Raw genomic sequence first — 26,310 nt, 5'->3', positions numbered from 1 at the left:
CAGACGAACACAGCGGCCTGACAACAACGAGACAGTTGCAACAAGAACATTGAATACGGACAGAAACGACAGTGGACAAAACAGCGACGAACAGACGAACTCGACGACGATACTAAACAGGTAATTCGGACGGCGCAATGAGTACAAAGTGACGCACGGGCGGACCCAGCGATGAAACCAAACGTATATTCTGGACAACACAACCAGACTGCGCGGATGCACACAGTAAGTAGGCTTTCTACCAGAAAAAAAGTTGCGACCTTTCAGGAAACTGACATTTGCTTCCGTCATTAGGCGCGCAAACATACTGGGTGCGCATGTGCGTTTAGTTCGTCTGCTTGTCGCTGTTTCTTTCAAGGTCCTTTTTGACGTGACAACGTCTAATAAATCGATGAACGTCTGCTGCACGCACGAAGAAGTGTCCCGTTACGCACATTGTTCCGTTACGCTGTCGACGAGTGCAGTAATAATAGGTTATGTTACAATTGATTAAAAAATTATGGTGATTCATATAATTGATGATAGATATTTGATTACAGTTTATTTATATGAAAACTTGTTCATAATTATATTTAAACTTTATAGCTAAACGACAGTTTTTAAAATTAATTACAAGTCATCTACAAGTGAACTGTTTCTTCGAATGTTTATAAAGTGAAGTGAAAAGTTAATGTGGTTTTCATTGCTTATTACAACAAGAATTTCGGCAATAAAGGTTAATTATTCTTGCATTTTAAAAATCTGATTACTAGTATAATTTCAAGTATTTATTCCTTTATTATTAAAATAAAAATGATTCGATTCTATTTATAAAAGTATGCAATCATTTCATCAATGTTTTGTTATGACGATGTCACGATAAACTATCGTACGTAAACCGACTTTACAGACAACCAATTTTTTTATCCGTATTTACTGTTCTGGTTGCAACTGTCTTGTCGTCTTTAGAGCCACTGCTTTCGTCTGAGCTGTGATATTTTTATGACTAGTTTTTTTTTTTCTCCCACTGAATTCTTTGTGGTGTCTATGCATTTAACTTTTGACATCTGCTCGTTTTAACTTGTTTCCTGTGTCTTTTGTGTCACAAAATTATAATTTGCCAGGAGACGTCATGCTGTGACGTAGTTGAAGTAAGTTTTTAACATCGCCGTCGCCATAATTTTCCGCCCAAAACATTTCGGAAATTGTGTTTGATGACGTCTGATAATGGTTAACAGGCATGATATAGAATCTGCGTCGTTAAACACCGTCATTTTCATTTCTAAAAAAAAAATATATCATTTAAAAATATTGTCGCAATGATAACACTACACTTCAGCCAATGTGTTGGGCGTCTAACCAATATGGCGCAACAATTAGATAAAGGAAAAAAACTGCTTCGCTCATCTACCGTGCAATCATGCACACGTGATCACCCCCTGGATTTGGTGGTATTCGTTATTTTGTATGTTCTTGAGGTTTCTCTATGACATACATACTACAGTGTAAACCAGCAATGGCTTATGTGAAAAGGGGGAAAAATTAAACACTTGAACGAGTATTTCAGCACTCACCAGAGGTGTGTAACATCTAACCTTGGTAACGAGCAAATTCACGTGTTCTCGTGTTGCAAATACAAGTATAATACGAAACTCGAACACGAAATTTAACGCAGAATACTTTAAAATAATACCAAGCGTGATAAGAACCCGCAAATCTTGTTTTCAACTGAATTTCCAGACGCGGATAACTAGTGTGGTTTCCGCGCCCGCCGCTAGAATCTTTTGATTTGCAGAGATGAATTTTAAATGATATAATTAAACAGCTTCTTAAGAGTGGTATATACCCCTTTTTAAAACCAGTTATACATGCGTCCACTACTAGCCTATTTTCTCGAGAATTATGATAGCTACAGCTTCCAGATTATTAATCTGACGAGAAAAGTAATGCAGTTTTTCCAATATAGTTTTATATTTTGGAAATCGTGACGCAAAATATATTTAAAAAAATGGTAAAAACAAGCAATTCGTTGACGAATTTCTAGTTATTCGATGAGAAAAATTAAAATTTGAATCTATATTGGAAAAGATTATATTTTTCTGAACAAAATGGTATATTAAAAGTATAAGGTCACCGCATTAAATATCAGTTTATTTGGTTAGGAAAACTGGCTAATTTGGCATTTTCAGTGTCTGCCTTGTGCTGCTCGACGTGAAGGTTGACGCCAAGCTCCGGGAAGACGAGCAGGGTGGGGATGACACTGACACGCCTCAACGTCGCCCGCTGTAGGGGAAGTGCTGATCTGTAACGGTGATAAACCTCCCTCCTCCCTTCAACCTCCTCCCGCTACACAGCAACACCGTTTCTCTGAAGGATTCATAGTCCAGGCATTTTATGAGAAAAAGGGGTCGATTTACGGACAAATTGCAAGAAAAGGTTTTATTATATCAAAATTTGCAGAAAAATTTGTAGAATAACATATCCAAAATCCACCGAAATCCACTTTATTTTGGTAACGTTTTTTCCGGGATTTGTCCCGGAAAAATGCGGAATAAATTAATAACTGGAAAACGGTGCGTTCTACGAAGAAAGGTAGAGACACTAAAATTAAAGAGAGCCAAATTTACCATAACATACAAAAAATTTACAAAAATACACTAATAACTACTATTTTGTTTTCTGGAATTCGTCACGGAAAAACCTAAAATATTGAAATAAATTGAAAATAGCGCATTTTACAGCAAAATGTTTCAGGACAAAGTTGAAGTACACAACGATTTTCATAATATATTACAAATTAACAAAAATCAACACAAAATAGGTTTTTGGTTTTCCAGAAAATTTCCTGGAAAAAAAAGGACAAATCGAAAACGTATCGTACGTCAAAGAAAGTCGTGACTAAAATTAAAGACTTTTTTTGTATTAAATATAATTTAATTTCACCAAAATCTGCTCATATATATAAATGTATATATTTTTATATGTATAGTTTTTTTTGTGACTCGTCCTGGAAAATCTTTAAAAATTCAATAAAACGAAAACGGAACATCGTATTGAAAAAGTTTCGGTGGGACAAACAGAAGCACACAAGATTTCCTTTACCAGATCCTAAATTCACTGAAATCTGGTAAATAGATTTTATTTTGTGATCGGCCACGGAAAAAGTATTGAATATGTAGGCAAAATAACAGAAAGCATTGTATCCCATGTCAAATTGTCAGATCCGAACTATATTCATTTTCCATAATATATATTTAAAGTCACTTAAATTATATTCCTTTTTTCAGTTAGTGATGTGTTAAAACGTTTTTGAAATCTACCAAAATTATATTCCAGAAAACAAAATCAGACTCATTTCAACTGCTTATCGTTTGAAAGAAAAATTCGACACGTCCATTCTCACAAAACATACCATACAATTAAATTTACACAAGATTTCCAGTGACCTGTATCGAGAAGAAATAGAAAAATATACACACATTGGGATGCACTCTAACACACAATACTGAATAAACATGCATTAGGTAACATACATAAGTACTTTAATTTAAAATATAGGTTACCTAAACAAACATTAACGTGATTTTATATTTCTATTAATGTTAACAAACTGATCCAACAATTCGGAAAATTACCTACATATAAGCTCGAAATGTTATTTAACAGAATCATCCTGTTTAAGAGTGGTATATACCCCTTTTTAAAACCAGTTATACATGCGTCCACTACTAGCCTATTTTCTCGAGAATTATGATAGCTACAGCTTCCAGAGTATTAATCTGACGAGAAAAGTAATGCAGTTTTTCCAATATAGTTTTATATTTTGGAAATCGTGACGCAAAATGTATTTAAAAAAATGGTAAAAACAAGCAATTCATTGACGAATTTCTAGTTATTCGATGAGAAAAATGAAAATTTGTAACTATATTGGAAAAGATTATATTTTTCTGAACAAAATGGTATATTAAAAGGTCACAGCATTAAATATCTGTGTATTTGGTTAGGAAAACTGGCTAATTTGCATGGATATGTAGGAACACCCTACCTTAAAAGCCGTCACAGTAATTGCAGTCCTCGGGAGGTAATTCACGGTTTTTACAGGTTGATCCATGACAGTTTCCACAAGCCGAAGAACATGAGATGCCGTGTTTCCTAGAACTGCAGTTGGATGCACCGCAACCATCTTCCTTGCAAGTGCACCTGATTACCTTAAAAAGGCATTCCGGAACTGTTGGCTTGTCTGTCGAAATTGGCAAGAGAAGGTAGCCACATTTTCTCCATCCCCATTCTTCTGGATTCATCTTAATTCCCTTCCATTCTTGTATCTGATAGAAAACCCTTAAGAAATGGAAACGAGCTGAAGCACTAGTTGGAGGTAATTGTTCTGGTTGTACACATTTGGAACTAGTAGCTGCATTCTCACTAAACACTTTACAACGCAAAGTGTCGAGTGTGTCACTTCTTGACCCATTGTACAGGCGTACTACAGCTGTTCTGCCGATTTTACAGTGTCTTCTTTTGACACACTGGGAATACTATCTGAAATACTTTCGCAAGTTGCCTGAAGGCACTGTCATTCTGGAGCAGATCCAATGTTTTCCCCTTTCCTATACCATAGATGTGTGATGTGTCACATCCCATGAATGCATGACAGAAAAGAATATTACTACAAATTTCATCACCGAGCTTCAGCTTTAGCTCCTTAATGTGATATGTTTTCTTCTGCCTTTGTTCACTTTTTAAACACAAACAGTTATGTGTTTGTGAGCCAAAGTAGTAGAGTAAAAGGACAAGTAAATCTGTGTCTGTTCCTATAACTATTGTCAACTGTTATTTTGCACATTTTAAAGCTTCTTGGACAATGTAAATATCTGCATCACCTGGTGCTTCAACAACAGGACATTCTGCTTCGCGTAAATGTATTGCTAATAACCTTACAAATTGTCCTTTATTTCGCTCGTTCAAAAGAAACATATCTTTACGGAGTGATAGATGCATTTCTCCTGTGAATTCAACTACGGGTGATGCATTACCTCTTGTTCTTCTCATATGTGCTGTGTCTTTAGTACTGTGAGTTTTCCCATATCCATCAAATACAGTAGTTGCTAATCCATAATTTTTTAAGATGAAACTCACGTACAGCTGAGCGATCTCGTTGTATGTTGCAGTATGGGGCCAAGGTAACTGATGAAGTAAATATCCTCCGTCAATGACATATTTAATTTAATTTTATATATTTTATCGTTTGCAGAGTTATAACACATGGATACATAAAATCACTCAGTACAAGGGAATGGGAATTCAATCGTATAAATAGTAACTACATATACCAGCCAGGACAATAGTACACAAATTTTAAGCACAATTTGATAAAGGTCAATTATATAATGCAATTTTTTTGCCCATAATTTAATTCACGATTTATTTTGAAGTACAGTGCACGATTTCCGTTTTTTTTTGCTTTCGATAACTTTTTACCGGGACATTTCCTGAAAAACAAAAAAAAATTAAATGTTGATCTGTGTTAAATTCTCATATATTATGATAAACATTGTTTACTTTATCTTTTTCCTAAACCATTATGCTGTAAAGTGCACAATTTGCGATTTATTTCATTTTTAATATTTTTTCCGGGACTAATCCCGGAAAACGAAGCAGAATTTATAAGCTGATTTTCTTGAACTTTGGATATGTTATGGAAAAGTTAATCTTCTTTAATTTTTGCCTCTACAGGTTTTGTCATCACATGCACCGTTTTTGAGTTATTATTTTATTTCGTGTTTTTTCCGGGACAAAACCCGGAAAAAAGTTACCAAAAGAAAGTGGATTTCGGTGGATTTTGGATATGTTATTCTATGAATTTTTCTGCGAATTTTGATGTAAAAAAAACCTTTTCTTGCAATTTGTCCATGTTTTTTTCATATCTTTCCTGGACTATCATGGGACAGACGATTTCCTTGGCGAGTAGCTTGAAAAGAATCTTCACTCGGTAGCAAACTACATTGTAAAAGATTTTTAAGTCTGCTGATTCGATCAATGGTTCGTTAATGCTGTTTGTGAGCTTTCGCATAATATAAAAAAGACGCAATTATCTGTTAGTCGGTACGCATGGAAAAAAAGCAAGACAAATTAATCGGTAAGTTAGGGCGACTTTATTTAAGTGCGAAACGGAAGAAAAGAAGACCAACGGATCTGATTGAGTACCAGAAACAAAGGTAAGATATAGCGATACCGATATTAATTTTTCTTTTATCAATGTAAAAGAACACCGGAGAATTCCAAAACCGGCTAAAAACTATTTTAAGAAACATATTTTACAACTTAGTTTGTACAATGCATTTAATTTTTTAGAAAAATCCGAAGAGTTGAAGAATATGGTGCAGTTCAAGAGGAAGTCAACAGCACAATAACTGATCCCCAAACAGCTAACTTGACGGCTCATTTTTCTTTACCAGGATCAAGCAACGCAGGGAATGAAAATATGGTTCTGAATCCTGATGAGGAGTAAGTAGCCAGTGTTTTATACTACACAAACTGCGAACTGTATTTAACGATAACATTTATAATTAGCATTTTATTACGTTCAGAGTCTAATGAAAGGCTTAAATTTTTCATATAAATAATTTTCAGTTCAGTAATTGAACTTCTATGGATTTGTTCTTGGAAAAAAATATATATAGGCCTAGTGTTACGGACAGATTAAAGAAAAGTTAGATACTCGGTATTACTGTTGTATGCAAGTCATAGGAAGTTATTATGGCTTGACGACCATACATACGTCATCGATTATCAATTTCAATTAGTAATTTTAAAAAGTGAACTAATAGGGCATTTATTCAGTCCAAGAAAAGTTCATGTGACGTGAAAAATACTAGTGCTATTATAAAACAAGCCGAAAGATAATTAAATTAATCAGTATGGGTGAAGTTATGAGGGTGGGGGAATAATTGCGAGAATGGAAGGCAAGCTATTGATAACTCACTGTGTTCGGTTCCAAAAGACAGTTTCTTCATCCCCCACCTCATTTCCCTTGTTTGAGCGTGTCTCAGTTTACAAATGCGTTCGACTATCAACAAATTATTGTGTTACTTGTGGTAGCCGCTAGCTGGAAAAACGCCAGGAATCCTTACTGCTGTATGTTGCAATATTCAAGTGCGTCATTGGGTGATTGTCCATGTTTCCTTATAAAAAATATTGAGTGCGAAAAATTTTCGCCTCGTAGGCTTTCTAGTAAAGGACGATATACAATATGGCTCTCCTGCAAACAAAAAACATTCAGTAAATATATGACATAAATTATTATTGTTCCACGTAGCCTTTCCTTTTTTTTGAATGTTACTTCTTTGTATGCAAGTTTGTACGTGCATGCATGTGTATGCCCGTATCTCGTGCTGTACCTACATTCTGGAATTAGACTTGTCATATTAGTGTACAATAAAACTCTCTTACATCATATCCCACATTTACTGATTAGTTTGCGAACAGTGGTAGAGTTTATAGGCAGGATTATAGAATTAACTGAATATTTCACTACCTTTAAAGAGTAATTCATCAACATTTTGAGCGGAACACACAACTATAAAATTGTACTCAAATATGAGAGCCAAAATAGGAAATTTCGTTACTTTTGGAATTTTGATACTCAACATGTCACAAATATATTTTGTTTTAATCTTTGCAGGACAGTCACCAAATCGTACGCCAAACTTCAGCCACCAATCCAACTGCTGGAAACGGAAGCCGGTGTTTTTCATTGGTCCACGGAAGTGTCTGACACCATCATCATAGAAAACATCAACATCGTTGAAAACTTAATAAAATGGCGTATGAAATGAGCAGTGTTCAACAGGAAAGAAAGGTATTTAGAACAAACATTTATTGCTGATTTAGAATTTTTGTAATAAAACGTTTGAACCTATTTGAAGCCAACAACAACCTGCTAGAACCTAGTAAGAGCCATAATATACTCTCATGACATACTTAATGTTCCAGCAGTACAACATGGCAGGCAGTCCGAAGAAATAGTCATCAAATAGCTAGAAGACCAGGAAAAAATTAATATAAGTAAAGCTGGTCTTTTTATTGACCAAGAACACCCATTTCTTGCCGCAACACCCGATGGCCTTGTTGGCGAAGGTCGTCTCGTAGAAATAGTGTCCTGCTTCGGCATATGGAATGGACATAAATGAAGCCATGCGAGAAGGCAAAATAAAGTATTTGAAATATTCTGAAGAAAGTCCTACTGTCATTTCATTTAAAAAAGATCCTGAATATTTCTACCAAGTCCAGGGTCAACTTCACATAACCAGAAGGGATATTTGCTTGTTTGGCATCTGGACTTCGAGCCAAAATAAATTAAAAGTACCTATTGGAAATTTTCAGAGACGACACATTCTGGAAAGAAAAAAATGGAACCAAAACTCGTTTTATTTTACACACAATGCGTTCTTCCGGAATTAGTTGATCCTAGACACACAAGAAATATGGAAATTCGGGATCCGCCGCACATAACAGAGGCTATCAGAAGTCATAAGATAAAATGCATGGGAAAACGAAGATCGTCCAAAACAAAACCGAATATTACACCCTGATTACACTAAACGTGAACATTTTTCAAGCTTTTGCAGAACTTTCAAGAAAATGTTGGTCTTGGATAATCATTCAAACTATTTTTTATAGTGACCTGTTTGATTTATCAATCTAAGTCGCCTGCTCACTTTGCTTCATAAACTATCACCTTTCATACTGGAAATTATTCTTGCTCATTGTTTCTAGAACGTTTAACCATGCCAAGCATTTTCATGAACCTTCATTTTTAGTATGCCAGCACCTACGAGTGCATAAGAAAGTATAGCCCGTGTGGTCACGTTCAGTGGCTACCTAGAGAATCATTACCGTAATTATTTTGGATATGTAAAAAAATAAAATGTCTTACCTATAATGTAAATTTTAAAGCTGAGTTAAGTTTTCCAGAATGGTTAAATGCTCAAGTGAGCAATGGTGTTTAAAATTATAGAAGACATTGCTTGTTTAGGTGAATAAATACTGAGGTGTTCGTAACTGTTACTTTTGAAGGAAATTAATTCATTTGGCAGCCAATTGAGAAATTTTGTAAAATTTTTAAATGAGAAACAAGAGAATTTCATAAAAAGAGTGTTCGGTATGCATAAACTTCTTGTCTGGTAAGTCCTAACAAAAAGGAGAAACGAAATAAATGTATAATAGCGACCATAAAAATATTTTGCTTCAGTGGTAAGCTGAATTAAATTCTGTGTTTTGTTGTTTTAAAAGTGTGTGTGCATTAAATTGAATAGTATAAATGCCTGTCTAGTTAAAAATATAAAGCTTATGTACATTTTTTGTGCGTCACAGGTAAAAACCAATTTGTGTGTAATTCTACTAAACTTGTTTAAATAATCTGTTGTCGTTTACTGTATCGGATTTGTAAAATTATTTCTATTTAAGCATTTGTTTCTCTTAAATACCTCTCTAAAGGCCATCTACATACTTTTAAGATTGTTGGACTTTTCTGCAAATTGTTTTGAAAAAGGTTTTTGTGATGTAAAAATATTTGTGTTTAAAATGTCTATTATACCGTACAGTTTTTTTTTTTAAATTTGTCTTTCTTGGAAGTAACTCGTGCCCACGTTGGTTTAATTTATAGTGCTCTTTTTAAATTTATTTGTCTTTTATAACATAATGAACATTGTATATTGGTGTGAAACAAAATGTATGAATTACGTGTGAAATAAATACATGTTTTATAATGTGGAATTATGTAACGATTTTCTGTATAGTGCCTTTTTATACCACGTCCAAATAAAATATATGCTACCTGCATGATAACTCATTGCCATGACACAAGTGAAACAATTACAAATGAGATTATTCCATGTTATAAAAACACGAACACTTTTTTTAAAAAAATAGTACATAATATGTATGTATTTCGAAAAGCTTTTACAACTATCATTGACAGATGCGAGTTATAAAAAATACATAACATCGATTCGGAAAATATATTTAACTTCGGCAAGATTTGTTTGCAGAATAAGGTAATTTCATGTTCCTTGGAGGATATGTAACGTTTAATATCCACGTGACTTCGAAAATTACGATGTAATATCACTTTTCCCACTTCATGTAAAAGTTTGTGTTTTTAGCAAAAACATAGTAATCCATTTTATCTTTTTTTTTTTTACTTATGAACTACTAAACACGCGTAAAAAAATGCTACCATTACGACAAACATACTTTTCGCGTTATTTGACATTTGAGTTGAATGAAACGTTGTATGTAGCCACTGTTAGCTCGCGCGGCGCTCCGCTCGTACGGGGAAGGCAGGCAGGCAGGCAGGTAGCAATGCTGTCGAGACATCCCGACCCGTACCGCGCCGTCATGAGGAGGGAATGACCATGGAGTGAGGGAGGGTAAACCGAGTCTATCCCCTCCACCGACATCATTTCGCCAGGACGCGCTCCTAGTAGGCCACTCCTCCAAGGCTAAACTCCGCCCAGGCTAGAAGTATTTTGTGCTGCTCGCGCCGGATTCTGAGTAGCCGCTTCTCTATATACCACTCTTAAAAGCGAAAAAGACTTGAGAAAATAATAAACCACTGTTTTAGAGCTGATTTTTGACAAGGAGTTTTATAAAAATACTTCCCATCTTGTTAAAAAAAAATTATTAAACATTTAATACTACAAAGTTTTCCTTTTTCTTTGAGAAACTTTGGTTCGCGCCTTCCGCCACAGATGGCAGCAGGGCCGCAACTAGAGTCTCTGGCACCCGGGGCATGAATGTATTCATGCGCCCCCCCCCCCCTCTTTTTTTGCACATACCACACCAATAAAGCGGGGGGGTCCGGGGCCCCTCCCACGGAAAAATGGTGCTATTTAAGCATTTTCCATACCTACATGTAACAGTTTCTGTGCTACTGTAACTTCCATAAAGTAGTCCGTATAATCACAAGACTCGTTCATTAAATATGTTGAGACTTTATATTGTAAATCAGATTAGACATTCCTGGCATGAAAGTTAAAAAAACTTTTTACCAGTTACCAGTTGTAGTAGGAATTACAATGCAAGCGATTTCGGTGCCCCCACAGCTTTGCGCCCGGGGCGTATGCCCCGCTTGCACCCCTCCCCCCCTCTAGTTGCGGCCCTGGATGGCACAGCACCGTGGTTGTTACACATTTCCGTTCCTTGACTTCCGTCGCATTCGCGAACTTGCTTCCCCCCCCCCCCCCAGAGAGAGAGAGAGAGAGAGAGAGTTGAGACGTCACGTATGACACATTGAGGGATGTAGCGTTGACGCGTGTGTGTCCGCAGTGGTGCAGCAGAAGTACGAGGTGCAGGTGTACGACGAGTACGTCATCAGCGGCAACACGGCCGTGCTGCGCTGCCAGGTGCCCGCCTACGTGGCCGAGTACGTGATGGTCACCTCGTGGGTGCAGGACGGCTCCGTCAACATCTACCCCAACACCGACACGGGTGAGCGCGTGGTCTCCGGCCATTCCCCTGCACCTCCTCGCAACCCCCCGCCAACACGCTGCTCAAGAGCTGGTCAAGGCTGTTTACCTTCCACACGGGGTAAACTTGCTCACTTTTTCAGTGGCTGAACTCTCACAAAATTATATATATTCTATTTACAAAGAAAATTGACGGTGCACAACGGCAAACAGAATAACTCAACGATGAAACTTAACAAATAAAAATTTAAAAAAACAAAAAAAAACAACCGCTTTACAGAGACGCATAGGTGAACCCAGCGATGTGAATAAACAGTGATGACAGCACAGACAAACACCGTAAGCAACAGTTGAGCGAAAAACAAACAACAGATAGTTTGAAAACCCCAACGATGATAGCGCAAACTCAACACACTATATGATCCCTAAGGGAACAGTTGCGACGTTTCGGCACAAACAGACTGAGCTTTGTCTTGACATACAGTTTAATGAGTAATGGCGTATGTCTGGAACTACATCTAAAGTAATATCGCCTAAAGGCGTTTTGCCTAACGTCGAATTGCCTAACGGCTATTTGCCTAAAGGCGATTTGCCTAACGGCGTTTTCCCTAACGGAGTTCTGCTTGACGGCGTTTTGCCTAACTTCGATATATTTATATTTATATATATATATACACATACATACATACATACATACATACATACATACATACAACACACACTGCATACTTTTTGCATGATTAAGTGTCAATGCTGAATTTTTATCGTTTTTTTTATCAGTATGGATAAGGAGATTGTATTTGAATTTAAAACTGGAATTTTTATTTTAGGTTTAAAGTCCATTTTACTGGCTGCTATGTGATACGGTTTGATTTCTTTCAGGAAACAAAGGTATTTAATTTTTTTTCTGGTCTTTTAAAAACATCACAATTTTTATGATTTTAAATCACTAAATAATATATTTTTTAAAAAAGTTTCTTAACTATATCACGCGGTGGCCACCAGCATTGTCATTAAAAACAAAAAAATATATATATTTTTTTTATTTAATTCACCTTAATTCGTATTGCAGAAAATTTTTAAAAGTCAACCATTCCATTCATTATGCAAAACGTATGTGACATAATTTTTCATTTGGTGAAAGTTCGGCCACTAAAAAAGCCGGCAATTGTAGCCGTGTGGAACGTAAATTATATTCGACTCTTGTGCATGATCCTGCTTAATCATGTTTTATGAACATCATTTACGTCATGAAAAATCATGCACCCGCTTTTAACATGAAATGTTTTAATTCCGTATGATAATTAGTAGTCTAATAAATAGACCTTTCCCTCAGATAAAACTAAATAGTTCGACAGCGAGGCCGGGCCTTCAGACGGGAGTCCGAGATACTGGAAGTTTGAAGGATTGTTAACTTCAGGTTGGAACAAAAATTTATGGGCCAATTAGCATTTAAAGATTTCAATCAGTTAAATCTGCCACGCTGTGGATATTTTTGTATGTATTTATTTAAACCCAAATTTAATATTTTTTTGAATTACAAACAAAATAAAATTATCTAAGACGTACGTAACGTTGGAATATATTGAGATTAATTTATGAAATTGGGTTAGTAATTTGAGGTAAAATAGTTCATAGTCAGAGCATTAAAAAACGTTCATAAAAGTATTATAAGAAAATTAAAAATAAATTTATTTAACTCATAATAAAAATATCATATTTTTTCTGCGAAGTTCTTTAAAACTACTTTATTAAGTAATAAGACGCTATCGCATTAATGATAACGTTACACATTTTCTGATTTTCTGACAGGGCTCTTTATTAACTTATCTTCAGTTAACCTCACATAGGGATGCAAAGTATCCTATTTTCGTGTCGCCGAGAATCTGTCATGACCTTCCCCGTGCGAGACATAAGACGTTCATGGAATTCACGTCAATGGTGTTTTTTTTTTACGTGTTCACTGCACGAACATGAGTTGACAGGAGCAGAGTAGGCGCGGACTGGCAGAGCGCAGCGCAGGGGCCAGCGGGCAGGACATATAATGCTCCCCCCCCCCCCTTTTTCAACCATCGGGGGCGCTATCGCTCGGCGGGGGCCCTGGCGGACCACATTCATCCACGCAACAAGAAAACAGAATTGACACACAGAAAAACTAAATGTACACACAGTACACACAGGAAAACGGAATTTACACACAGGAAAGGGAATGTACACACAGAAAAACGGAATTTACACACAGGAAAAAGGAATGTACACACAGGAAAACGGAATGTACACACAGGAAAACGGAATGTACACACAGAACACACAGGAAAACGGAATTTACACACAGGAGAACGGAATGTACACACAGGAAATCGGAACGTACACACGGTACACACAAGAAAAAAACTCAATGATCACAAATACAGTAGCGGAAACACATGCTTAGTTGGAAATCAGAATACAAGAAATAAAACAGACTTTTTTTTAAATATAAATAATTCATTTATTTTTCAATACTACACACATGACAGTTAAACAAATGATTATTGTATGTAGCCAGCTTTCCGCAGCACTCCACCACAGCCGAAAGGCCGAACAGCCACCCCCTACCACAGACTCCAGAATCATTTACACCCAAACATAATCAAAACCGTACCCACAGACACGTGCCAAGAGGTGACGGGCGGCACCTCGCGAACCCCTGGATCCATGCCACAGACAGGCACAGACAGGCATGCGGACCGGGCCGCTCGCGCGTGTGTCATGTTGGCGACCACACATTGGAATTACAAGGTCAAAATTTGTCAAAAAATAGTGCTCAATTTGTGCTAATTTGTGCCGTAAAAAAGAGAATTTGTGCTGAATTACATAAAAAGTTATAGATAGCCCTTGATATGTTTGAAGCAAATTGACAGCTGGCGACCACACATTGGAATTACAAGGTCAAAATTTTACAAAAAATTGTGCTCAATTTGTGCTAATTTGTGCCGTAAAAAAGAGAACTTGTGCTGCATTACATAAAAAGTTTTTAGATAGCCCTTGATATGTTTGAAGCAAATAGACAGCTGGCGACCACACATTGGAATTACAAGGTCAAAATATGTCAAAAATTAGTGCTCAATTTGTGATAATTTGTGCCGTAAAAAAGAGAACTTATGCTGCATTACATAAAAAGTTATAGATAGCCCTTGATATGTTTGAAGAAAATAGACAGCTGGCGACCACACATTGGAATTACAAGGTCAAAATTTGTCAAAAATTGGTGCTCAATTTGTGCTAATTTGAGCCGTAAAAAAGAGAACTTGTGCTGCATTACATAAAAAGTTATTAGATAGCCCTTGATATGTTTGAAGCAAATTGACAGCTGGCGACCACACATTGAAATTACAAGGTCAAAATTTGTCAAAAATTAGTGCTCAATTTGTGATAATTTGTGCCGTAAAAAAGAGAACTTATGCTGCATTACATAAAAAGTTATAGATAGCCCTTGATATGTTTGAAGAAAATAGACAGCTGGCGACCACACATTGGAATTACAAGGTCAAAATTTGTCAAAAATTGGTGCTCAATTTGTGCTAATTTGTGCCGTAAAAAAGAGAACTTGTGCTGCATTACATAAAAAGTTTTTAGATAGCCCTTGATATGTTTGAAGCAAATTGACAGCTGGCGACCACACATTGAAATTACAAGGTCAAAATTTGTCAAAAATTAGTGCTCAATTTGTGATAATTTGTGCCGTAAAAAAGAGAACTTATGCTGCATTACATAAAAAGTTATAGATAGCCCTTGATATGTTTGAAGAAAATAGACAGCTGGCGACCACACATTGGAATTACAAGGTCAAAATTTGTCAAAAATTGGTGCTCAATTTGTGCTAATTTGTGCCGTAAAAAAGAGAACTTGTGCTGCATTACATAAAAAGTATTTAGATAGCCCTTGATATGTTTGAAGCAAATTGACAGCTGGCGACCACACATTGAAATTACAAGGTCAAAATTTGTCAAAAATTAGTGCTCAATTTGTGATAATTTGTGCCGTAAAAAAGAGAACTTATGCTGCATTACATAAAAAGTTATAGATAGCCCTTGATATGTTTGAAGCAAATAGACAGCTGGCGACCACACATTGGAATTACAAGGTCAAAATTTGTCAAAAATTAGTGCTCAATTTGTGCTAATTTGTGCCGTAAAAAAGAGAACTTATGCTGTATTACATAAAAAGTTATAGATAGCCCTTGATATGTTTGAAGCAAATCGACAGCTGGCGACCACACATTGGAATTACAAGGTCAAAATTTGTCAAAAATTAGTGCTCAATTTGTGATAATTTGTGCCGTAAAAAAAAGAACTTATGCTGCATTACATAAAAAGTTATAGATAGCCCTTGATATGTTTGAAGCAAATTGACAGCTGGCAACCACACATTGGAATTACAAGGTTGAAATTTGTCAAAAAATAGTGCTCAATTTGTGCTAATTTGTGCCGTAAAAAAGAGAACTTGTGCTGCATTACATAAAAAGTTTTTAGATAGCCCTTGATATGTTTGAAGCAAATTGACAGCTGGCGACCACACATTGGAATTACAAGGTCAAAAATTGTCAAAAATTAGTGCTCAATTTGTGATAATTTGTGCCGTAAAAAAGAGAACTTATGCTGCATTACATAAAAAGTTATAGATAGCCCTTGATATGTTTGAAGCAAATTGACAGCTGGCGACCACACATTGGAATTACAAGGTCGAAATTTTACAAAAAATAGTGCTCAATTTGTGCTAATTTGTGCCGTAAAAAAGAGAACTTGTGCTGCATTACATAAAAAGTTTTTAGATAGCCCTTGATATGTTTGAAGCAAATAGACAGCTGGAGACCACACATTGGAATTACAAGGTCAAAATTTGTCAAAAATTAGTGCTCAATTTGTGATAATTTGTGCCGTAAAAAAGAGAACTTATGCTGCATTACATAAAAAGTTATAGATAGCCCTTGATATGTTTGAAGCAAATTGACAGCTGGCGACCACACATTGGAATTAGAAGGTCGAAATTTGTCAAAAAATAGTGCTCAATTTGTGCTAATTTGTGCCGTAAAAAAGAGAACTTGTGCTGCATTACATAAAAAGTTTTTAGATAGCCCTTGATATGTTTGAAGCAAATTGACAGCTGGCGACCACACATTGGAATTACAAGGTCAAAATTTGTCAAAAATTAGTGCTCAATTTGTGATAATTTGTGCCGTAAAAAAGAGAACCTATGCTGCATTACATAAAAAGTTATAGATAGCCCTTGATATGTTTGAAGCAAATAGACAGCTGGCGACCACACATTGGAATTACAAGGTCAAAATTTGTCAAATATTTGTGCTCAATTTGTGCTAATTTGTGCCGTAAAAAAGAGAACTTATGCTGCATTACATAAAAAGTTATAGATAGCCCTTGATATGTTTGAAGCAAATTGACAGCTGGCGACCACACATTGGAATTACAAGGTCGAAATTTGTCAAAAAATAGTGCTCAATTTGTGCTAATTTGTGCCGTAAAAAAGAGAACTTGTGCTGCATTACATAAAAAGTTTTTAGATAGCCCTTGATATGTTCGAAGCAAATTGACAGCTGGCGACCACACATTGGAATTACAAGGTCAAATTTTGTCAAAAATTAGTGCTCAATTTGTGATAATTTGTGCCGTAAAAAAGAGAACTTATGCTCCATTACATAAAAAGTTATAGATAGCCCTTGATATTTTTAAAGCAAATAGACAGCTGGCGACCACACATTGAAATTACAAGGTCAAAATTTGTCAAAAATTAGTGCTCAATTTGTGCTAATTTGTGCCGTAAAAAAGAGAATTTGTGCTGAATTACATAAAAAGTTATAGATAGCCCTGATATGTTTGAAGAAAATAGACAGCTGGCAACCACACATTGGAATTACAAGGTCGAAATTTGTCAAAAATTAGTGCTCAATTTGTGATAATTTGTGCCGTAAAAAAGAGAACTTATGCTGCATTACATAAAAAGTTATAGATAGCCCTTGATATGTTTGAAGCAAATTGACAGCTGGCGACCACACATTGGAATTACAAGTTCGAAATTTTACAAAAAATAGTGCTCAATTTGTGCTAATTTGTGCCGTAAAAAAGAGAACTTGTGCTGCATTACATAAAAAGTTTTTAGATAGCCCTTGATATGTTTGAAGCAAATAGACAGCTGGAGACCACACATTGGAATTACAAGGTCAAAATTTGTCAAAAATTAGTGCTCAATTTGTGATAATTTGTGCCGTAAAAAAGAGAACTAATGCTTAATTACATAAAAAGTTATAGATAGCCCTTGATATGTTTGAAGCAAATTGACAGCTGGCGACCACACATTGGAATTAAAGGTCAAAATTTGTCAAAAATTAGTGCTCAATTTGTGCCGTAAAAAAGAGAACTTATACTGTATTACATAAAAAGTTATAGATAGCCCTTGATATGTTTGAAGCAAATAGACAGCTGGCGACCACACATTGGAATTACAAGGTCGAAATTTGTCAATAATTTGTGCTCAATTTGTGCTAATTTGTGCCGTAAAAAAGAGAACTTATGCTCCATTACATAAAAAGTTATAGATAGCCCTTGATATGTTTGAAGCAAATTGACAGCAGGCGACCACACATTGGAATTACAAGGTCGAAATTTATCAAAAAATAGTGCTCAATTTGTGCTTATTTGTGCCGTAAAAAAGAGAACTTGTGCTGCATTACATAAAAAGTTTTTAGATAGCCCTTGATATGTTTGAAGCAAATTGACAGCTGGCGACCACACATTGGAATTACAAGGTCAAAATTTGTCAAAAATTAGTGCTCAATTTGTGATAATTTGTGCCGTAAAAAAGAGAACTTATGCTGAATTACATAAAAAGTTATAGATAGCCCTTGATATGTTTGAAGCAAATAGACAGCTGGCGACCACACATTGGAATTACAAGGTCAAAATTTGTCAAAAATTAGTGCTCAATTTGTGCTAATTTGTGCCGTAAAAAAGAGAACTTAATCTGTATTACATAAAAAGTTATAGATAGCCCTTGATATGTTTGAAGAAAATAGACAGCTGGCGACCACACATTGGAATTACAAGGTCGAAATTTGTCAAAAATTAGTGCTCAATTTGTGCTAATTTGTGCCGTAAAAAAGAGAACTTATGCTGCATTACATAAAAAGTTATAGATAGCCCATGATACGTTTGAAGCAAATTGACAGCTGGAACCACACATTGGAATTACAAGGTCGAAATTTTACAAAAAATAGTGCTCAATTTGTGCTAATTTGTGCCGTAAAAAAGAGAACTTGTGCTGCATTACATAAAAAGTTTTTAGATAGCCCTTGATATGTTTGAAGCAAATGGACAGCTGGCGACCACTCATTGGAATTACAAGGTCAAAATTTGTCAAAAATTAGTGCTCAATTTGTGATAATTTGTGCCGTAAAAAAGAGAACTTATGCTGCATTACATAAAAAGTTATAGATAGCCCTTGATATGTTTGAAGCAAATAGACAGCTGGCGACCACATATTGGAATTACAAGGTCAAAATTTGTCAAAAATTAGTGCTCAATTTGTGATAATTTGTGCCGTAAAAAAGAGAATTTGTGCTGCATTACATAAAAAGTTATAGATAGCCCTTGATATGTTTGAAGCAAATAGACAGCTGGCGACCACACATTGGAATTACAAGGTCAAAATTTGTCAATAATTTGTGCTCAATTTGTGCTAATTTGTGCCGTAAAAAAGAGAACTTATGCTGCATTACATAAAAAGTTATAGATAGCCCTTGATATGTTTGAAGCAAATTGACAGCTGGCGACCACACATTGGAATTACAAGGTCGAAATTTGTCAAAAAATAGTGCTCAATTTGTGCTAATTTGTGCCGTAAAAAAGAGAACTTGTGCTGCATTACATAAAAAGTTTTTAGATAGCCCTTGATATGTTTGAAGCAAATTGACAGCTGGCGACCACACATTGGAATTACATGGTCAAAATTTGTCAAAAATTAGTGCTCAATTTGTGATAATTTGTGCCGTAAAAAAGAGAACTTATGCTGCATTACATAAAAAGTTATAGATAGCCCTTGATATTTTTGAAGCAAATAGACAGCTGGCGACCACACATTGAAATTACAAGGTCAAAATTTGTCAAAAATTAGTGCTCAATTTGTGCTAATTTGTGCCGTAAAAAAGAGAATTTGTGCTGAATTACATAAAAAGTTATAGATATCCCTGATATGTTTGAAGAAAATAGACAGCTGGCAACCACACATTGGAATTACAAGGTCGAAATTTTACAAAAAATAGTGCTTTATTTGTGCTAATTTGTTCCGTAAAAAAGAGAACTTGTGCTGCATTACATAAAAAGTTTTTAGATAGCCCTTGATATGTTTGAAGCAAATTGACAGCTGGCGACCACACATTGGAATTACAAGGTCAAAATTTGTCAAAAATTAGTGCTCAATTTGTGATAATTTGTGCCGTAAAAAAGAGAACTTATGCTGCATTACATAAATAGTTACAGATAGCCCTTGATATGTTTGAAGCAAATTGACAGCTGGCGACCACACATTGCAATTACAAGGTCGAAATTTTACAAAAAAATAGTGCTCAATTTGTGCTAATGTGTGCCGTAAAAAAGAGAACTTGTGCTGCATTACATAAAAAGTTATAGATAGCCCTTGATATGTTTGAAGCAAATTGACAGCTGGCGACCACACATTGGAATTACAAGGTCAAAATTTGTCAAAAATTAGTGCTCAATTTGTGATAATTTGTGCCGTAAAAAAGAGAACTTATGCTGCATTACATAAAAAGTTATAGGTAGCCCTTGATATGTTTGAAGCAAATAGACAGCTGGCGACCACACATTAGAATTACAAGGTCAAAATTTGTCAAAAATTAGTGCTCAATTTGTGATAATTTGTGCCGTAAAAAAGAGAACTTATGCTGTATTACATAAAAAGTTATAGATAGCCCTTGATATGTTTGAAGCAAATAGACAGCTGGCGACCACACATTGGAATTACAAGGTCGAAATTTGTCAAAAAATAGTGCTCAATTTGTGCTAATTTGTGCCTTAAAAAAGAGAACTTATGCTGCATTACATAAAAAGTTATAGATAGCCCTTGATATGTTTGAAGCAAATTGACAGCTGGCGACCACACATTGGAATTACAAGGTCGAAATTTGTCAAAAAATAGTGCTCAATTTGTGCTAATTTGTGCCTTAAAAAAGAGAACTTATGCTGCATTACATAAAAAGTTATAGATAGCCCTTGATATGTTTGAAGCAAATTGACAGCTGGCGACCACACATTGGAATTACAAGGTCAAAATTTGTCAAAAATTAGTGCTCAATTTGTGATAATTTGTGCCGTAAAAAAGAGAACTTATGCTGCATTACATAAAAAGTTATAGATAGCCCTTGATATGTTTGAAGCAAATAGACAGCTGGCGACCACACATTGGAATTGCAAGGTCAAAATTTGTCAAAAATTAGTGCTCAATTTGTGATAATTTGTGCCGTAAAAAAGAGAATTTGTGCTGCATTACATAAAAAGTTATAGATAGCCCTTGATATGTTTGAAGCAAATTGACAGCTGGCGACCACACATTGGAATTACAAGGTCAAAATTTGTTTAAAATTAGAGCTCAACTTGTGCTAATTTGTGCCGTAAAAAAGAGAATTTGTGCTGCATTATGTAAAAAAGTAATAGATAGCCCTTGATATGTTTGAAGCAAATTGACAGCTGACGACCACACATTGGAATTAGAGGTCAAAATTTGTCAAAAATTAGTTCTCAATTTGTTCAGTAGAAAACAGAATTTGTGCTGCATTACGTAAAAAAAGTTATAGCACGTAGTAAGTTGGTCGCCAACTTGACGTCAAGTTGGCAAAACCAACGAGGAAAATATGAATTTTTTTTTTAAACTGAATTTCTGAGCCTCGCTGACGGGCGCTGACTGCTCGCAGGCGGCAAGTACGCGGTGCTGACCAGCGGCGACCTCTACATCTACAACGCCGGCCCCAGCGACGGCTACAAGAGCTACAGCTGCCGCACGGTGCACCGGCTCACCAGCGAGGTGCAGACCAGCACATACCCCGGCCGCGTCATCATCACAGGTGAGCCGCCCGCCATTACTACCCCCTCCCTCGTCCCCTCTCCTGTACTGACTCGCGACCTTTGAATATATATACTGTATAGAGGTCGCCAGCCCAGGTTAAAATTTCTAATACGGTTTTGAGGTAGTTGGTTAATTCACCGCCGCAATCGCCACCATCTCTAGGGCATCGACTTGTGGTGGTCCCTAGCGGACAAGTGTCGAACTCTTAAAACACCCCTTCCCCCTCCCGTTGAACGACCTTGAGCTGCATTGAATGATAGGAGGGAGGGTGCGGGGGAATGACAGCGGGCGACAGTGCTGCGCTCTAACGTGTAAATAACAACTAAGACGATACAGGGCGTTACGGCAGCGCACTGCAGTGGTGAAGTTCCCAAGCTGCTCATCATACGTTTCTGAAAAACGTAGAGTAAATCCTATCCACTCGCGACTTCTATACAGTATATATATTCAAAGCTCGAGATCAACCCCCCGCTCTGCCAGGACACGGAAACTGATAACGTCGACAGACAGATTTCCCGCAACATTTCACTATCGCGTCTCTGCTGCTTCCACAATGCACGCACGGAAACGTAAAAAAAATGGCAACCAATGAAATATCATTCCAAGTTTACGACATGTTAATTTAACTAGATATATACATAATATATATAATTTACATATACGATAAAATAAAACACAAAGCAAAAAAATAGAACACTGTATATGCTTGTACTTGAAACTTTTTTTTTAAATGTATTTAGAAAGTAAAACAAACATGGATACCGCCGCAGCCAAGTACTCGGCTTCTATCGGTCGCACGGAGCGACGTAAACGGGAGAGCTCAGCATTGCCGAGCTAAGCCATACGTTTCCGTATCATTGTAGAAATTGCCTCTAAGTATGGTTTGTAGGAGGGACCTGGGTGCGACTCAGGCCGAAGTCTATACGCCTAGTCATGCTGGGGATTAGCCATGGAAGGAGATGTAATTGGCCAGCTATGGCAGCGGTTGAAGCCATGATTAACTCCCTAATCTTAAATATAGATTAAAAATAATAAGTGTACAAATGATCGTAATTACTGTCATTTGCGCGGTTTTGCACAGCTCGCAAATAAAGTTTTAAGTGTATGTTGACGAAACTTGTCACCAAACAAAAAAAGGAAGAGCACTGTCGTGGTAAAATTTACAGAATCATCAACTTATGTGTGAGACCGATCTTTAAATCTCCGCGGAAAGTGGTCGTATGGGTGACTGGTACGAGCTAGCGTCTGGACCTCGTAGCTTGTGCAAGCTGCTTGTCTCCGAGCAAGCAACAAGGAGAAGGCTATGAACAAAGAGAATTAATGTTCCTGTCACTCGTCGCAAAGCCACACAAACTGTGAATACCCAGCGGAGTTGCTTCCTGAACTTCTTTCCGCTGACATTTCGCTTGAGGTCGCAGCTCCAGCCAAAAAGCAAAGGCACGAAAAAAAAAAAAAATATATATATATATATTACTTCAAAGCGGAAAGTTTTACTTTCCAAAAAAAAACTGTATCAACTTTCAAAAACAAGTAGGTCTAGATTTTTGAAACAGGAAAACTGTACAGTAGATCTAATTAAAAAAGTTATCAGTTTCGAACTTGTAGGCCAAGTAAACTTTAATTTAAGTAATAATTAATAAAAAAACTCTTTGAAGTTAATCCTTAAAGAAACTCACAAACGCTTCCAAGCAGGTAGGTGCGTTTTATTTATCAGTTAGTCTAGAGATTATATGATAATCTTCGCCCTCAGATATACGTTAGTGCTTGTCGGAAGAAGCCGTGTTCACGACTCGCTGCCGTTGTTCGCAGAGCCTAAGGGCAACGTCCAGCCTCGCATCACCGTCGAGAAGCACGTGACGAAACAAGTGAAGGTCGGGGACGACATCACGCTGCCTTGCGTCGCGCAAGGCTTCCCCGTGCCCACGTACAGGTATGCTGTCCCCGCAGAATGGCGAACTGTGATGTTCGCTCGAAGGTCACGGTAAAGGTGGGTTTACGATTGAAAATTAAGAATTAAGACTTAAGACTTAGTCGTGTAATTACCACATGACTCTATGTAAACTAGTGGAAATGGTTTATGATTGTCGTGTGTGAATTTTGACGGGTCGTGTGCGAACCATATGATGACTTAAGACTTAACAGAAATGGTTATATTTTATATTTTTCGTTAAGACTTAAGGGAAGCGACCAATCACAACAAACCGGAACCTTTCAACCGGAAGTTTATGTCTTATTATTGGACCGAGCGAGACTGTATTTTGGGTTAGAATTCGTATATTTGTCATTTGTAATCATCATCCATTTCGAAAAATAGATATCCCATTTGTCAATAACCTATTTCAAACCTGCTTCTCCGTTTCGAACAATGGCCGACCATGTGTTTTGTGCTGTGATTGGTTAGAATTAACGACTTCTATGTCAATCATAAACTGGAAAATGTAGTTTTGACTTAATCTTGTGCTCGATGTTAAGTTATAATTCTTAAGGAAATCAATCGTAAACCCAGCTTAAGATGTTACGTCGCACGGCTATGCTCAGTAGCTGGAGCCGGCGTCACCTCTGGTAGGTTGAAACCCCTATTAATACATGGGAGAGAGTTCGCGCGCAAAGGAGGGAAATGAATATATTGTATTTCTCTCGCTGGCGCATAGCGCAACAGCATGGTGCAACAGCCAATCAGAGCAGAGCAGATCGCTATTTTGGAGGTAGTTGGGAAACTGTTATATTTATTTATCAATTAGGAGTGGGTAGTTATTGAAATACCAATTTTCTCAGGTAATACAAGTTTTAACCAAAATTTCGCACCAGTCGCACTCACTTATTATTGTTTTTAATTGTGAACACAGCCTTATAAGATAGCGAGAGAGTCTTTAAGGTCCCATGAAACACATGTTAAAATGAATGGGTGATCGAGTAACTGGTTAAGTCCTGGAGTTTTTCGAGTGTGTGAGGGGTTGCTCCCCGAAAGTATAAATCACTGGATGATAAATCTGGAGAAAGAAGTGGCCAAGATTGGTTTGTGCTATGGCTGATTACAGGGCTTCTATTAAAAAAAGAAAAAACTTACCCTGTAAATGCAAAGTGTTTTTTTCAGTCTTTAAAAATTACATAAGAGATGTAATGCTAAAAAATTTAGTTTAGTGCAATTCATGTAGGTTAGTACAAAGTTGATTTTGTTCCCTGGGGGAAACTAGTACGTGAATTAAGTAACGTGTACTACAAACATTACAAAATAATGAATGACATATGTGAATTTACAAGACTCCTAAAACTTTAAAAAAATTAAGATATCTTTTATTTTCCCTTGGAATATAGCATGTATGCTGCCCCCGAGCTACGCTCAAGTCACCCGTGAAAACCCCATGAAAATTCGTCGAGTGGTTTCGGACACAGGCGTACCCATGAATTTTTTTCTGGGGGGGGGGGGGTTCTTCCAGATATTTTTCGGGGGGGGGGGGGGTTGGGGAAGTGGGCTTCTGATTTTTTAAGAAAAACTCCATAAACACCAAAAAATAATTGTTTATAATAAACTGTTTTAAGCTTACAAACTTTTTACAGAAGAATTCTTCTATTTTTTTATTTTTTTTTTTGGCAAATTCAGTAACCACATTCTCCGGGTCGATGTGGATGTTGTAGTGGACATTCAGTAAGGCCAATCCATTCAGTCTGTCCTGAGATATGGTGTTCCGCAGATAGGATTTTAATCTTCTTAAGCAAGAAAATGTCCTCTCCAGAGTTGCCGTTGAGACGGGAATGGTCGCCAAGACTTCTCGGGGGGGGGGGGGGGTTTGAACCCCCAAAACACCCCCCTGGGTACGCCTATGGTTTCGGAGATACGCGTATTCAAACAGACCAGGTTGTCGCACTCCCCACGTCAGCCGCTAAGCAGTGTTCGACGTGCAGACAGGGAAGGGGAGATAGTCCAGTCAAATTAGGCGTAAAGGTGGACATTTAAAATAACAAACCGGGACCACTGGGAAAATGTCGAGGACACCTTCCATTGCGTCCATACAAAAATCCCAAAAAATCCGGTTGCGGGTTTTCCGCCATTTTGAAAAATACTGTCGCCATTTTGAATTTTCACATATATTTACTAAAAAAATCGTAACAACTAAACGGTTTCACTTTTCGGGATGTTTTTTTCCCCTACATACTTCCTATAAATTTATCTTTCCATAAATGTTACTATACACATAATTTCTTTACCTGATGTTTGCGTTTCGTTGTTTAAAGTATAGCCGTTAATCGTTGTTTTTACTTTAAGCTGAAAAACTTAAGAATTTACACCAAAACGGTAGATCGCATTCAAAAACGTTTCAAACAAAAGTTGTAGAGCATAGAAAAAACTATCGAAAACAATTTTAACATATAACATACGCAAATAGTTATCCTTTTAGAAAGTGTTTCTCTGCGCGGTGGCGTTAGCTTACAAGGGAAGTAAATACACAACATATTGCAGCAGAATTTTTATCCTAAATTTGAAACATTAAAGCGTTTTTCTTTATAAAATGTTATCGTAATCCCCATCAACTATTATTATGAAACTTGTTTGTGGCACTCTGCATGTAATTTTTTAACCCGAACTATTTGTTTTGCCTTATACCTGGATTGAGATAGATCTGACATTCAGTCATTCATAAATTGGCTTCATGAACACAATCCCTTTCAAAGACTCTCAGATGACCTAACTTCTCTTTCCAGTGGGGTGATTGGAGACAGATCTTTAAAC

At 36.6% G+C, this 26,310-nt stretch overlaps 1 protein-coding gene across 1 annotated transcript in view; it reads left to right on the top strand.

The window, feature by feature from the left end:
* Nucleotides 1–26,310, top strand: part of LOC134533403 (cell adhesion molecule Dscam2) — a 104,851-nt gene that overhangs the window by 4,734 nt on the left and 73,807 nt on the right. The window contains exons 3-5 of the mRNA XM_063370925.1: nt 11,308–11,469; nt 21,430–21,579; nt 23,391–23,511. Coding sequence (XP_063226995.1) covers nt 11,308–11,469; nt 21,430–21,579; nt 23,391–23,511 — 433 coding nt within the window. The remainder of the gene's footprint in view (nt 1–11,307; nt 11,470–21,429; nt 21,580–23,390; nt 23,512–26,310) is intronic.

Source organism: Bacillus rossius, chromosome 6 (genome assembly GCF_032445375.1).
Source record: "Bacillus rossius redtenbacheri isolate Brsri chromosome 6, Brsri_v3, whole genome shotgun sequence".
Taxonomy (NCBI): domain Eukaryota; kingdom Metazoa; phylum Arthropoda; class Insecta; order Phasmatodea; family Bacillidae; genus Bacillus; species Bacillus rossius.
Note: the sequence above shows the minus strand (reverse complement) of the source record. Positions and strands in the feature narration are given on the sequence as shown.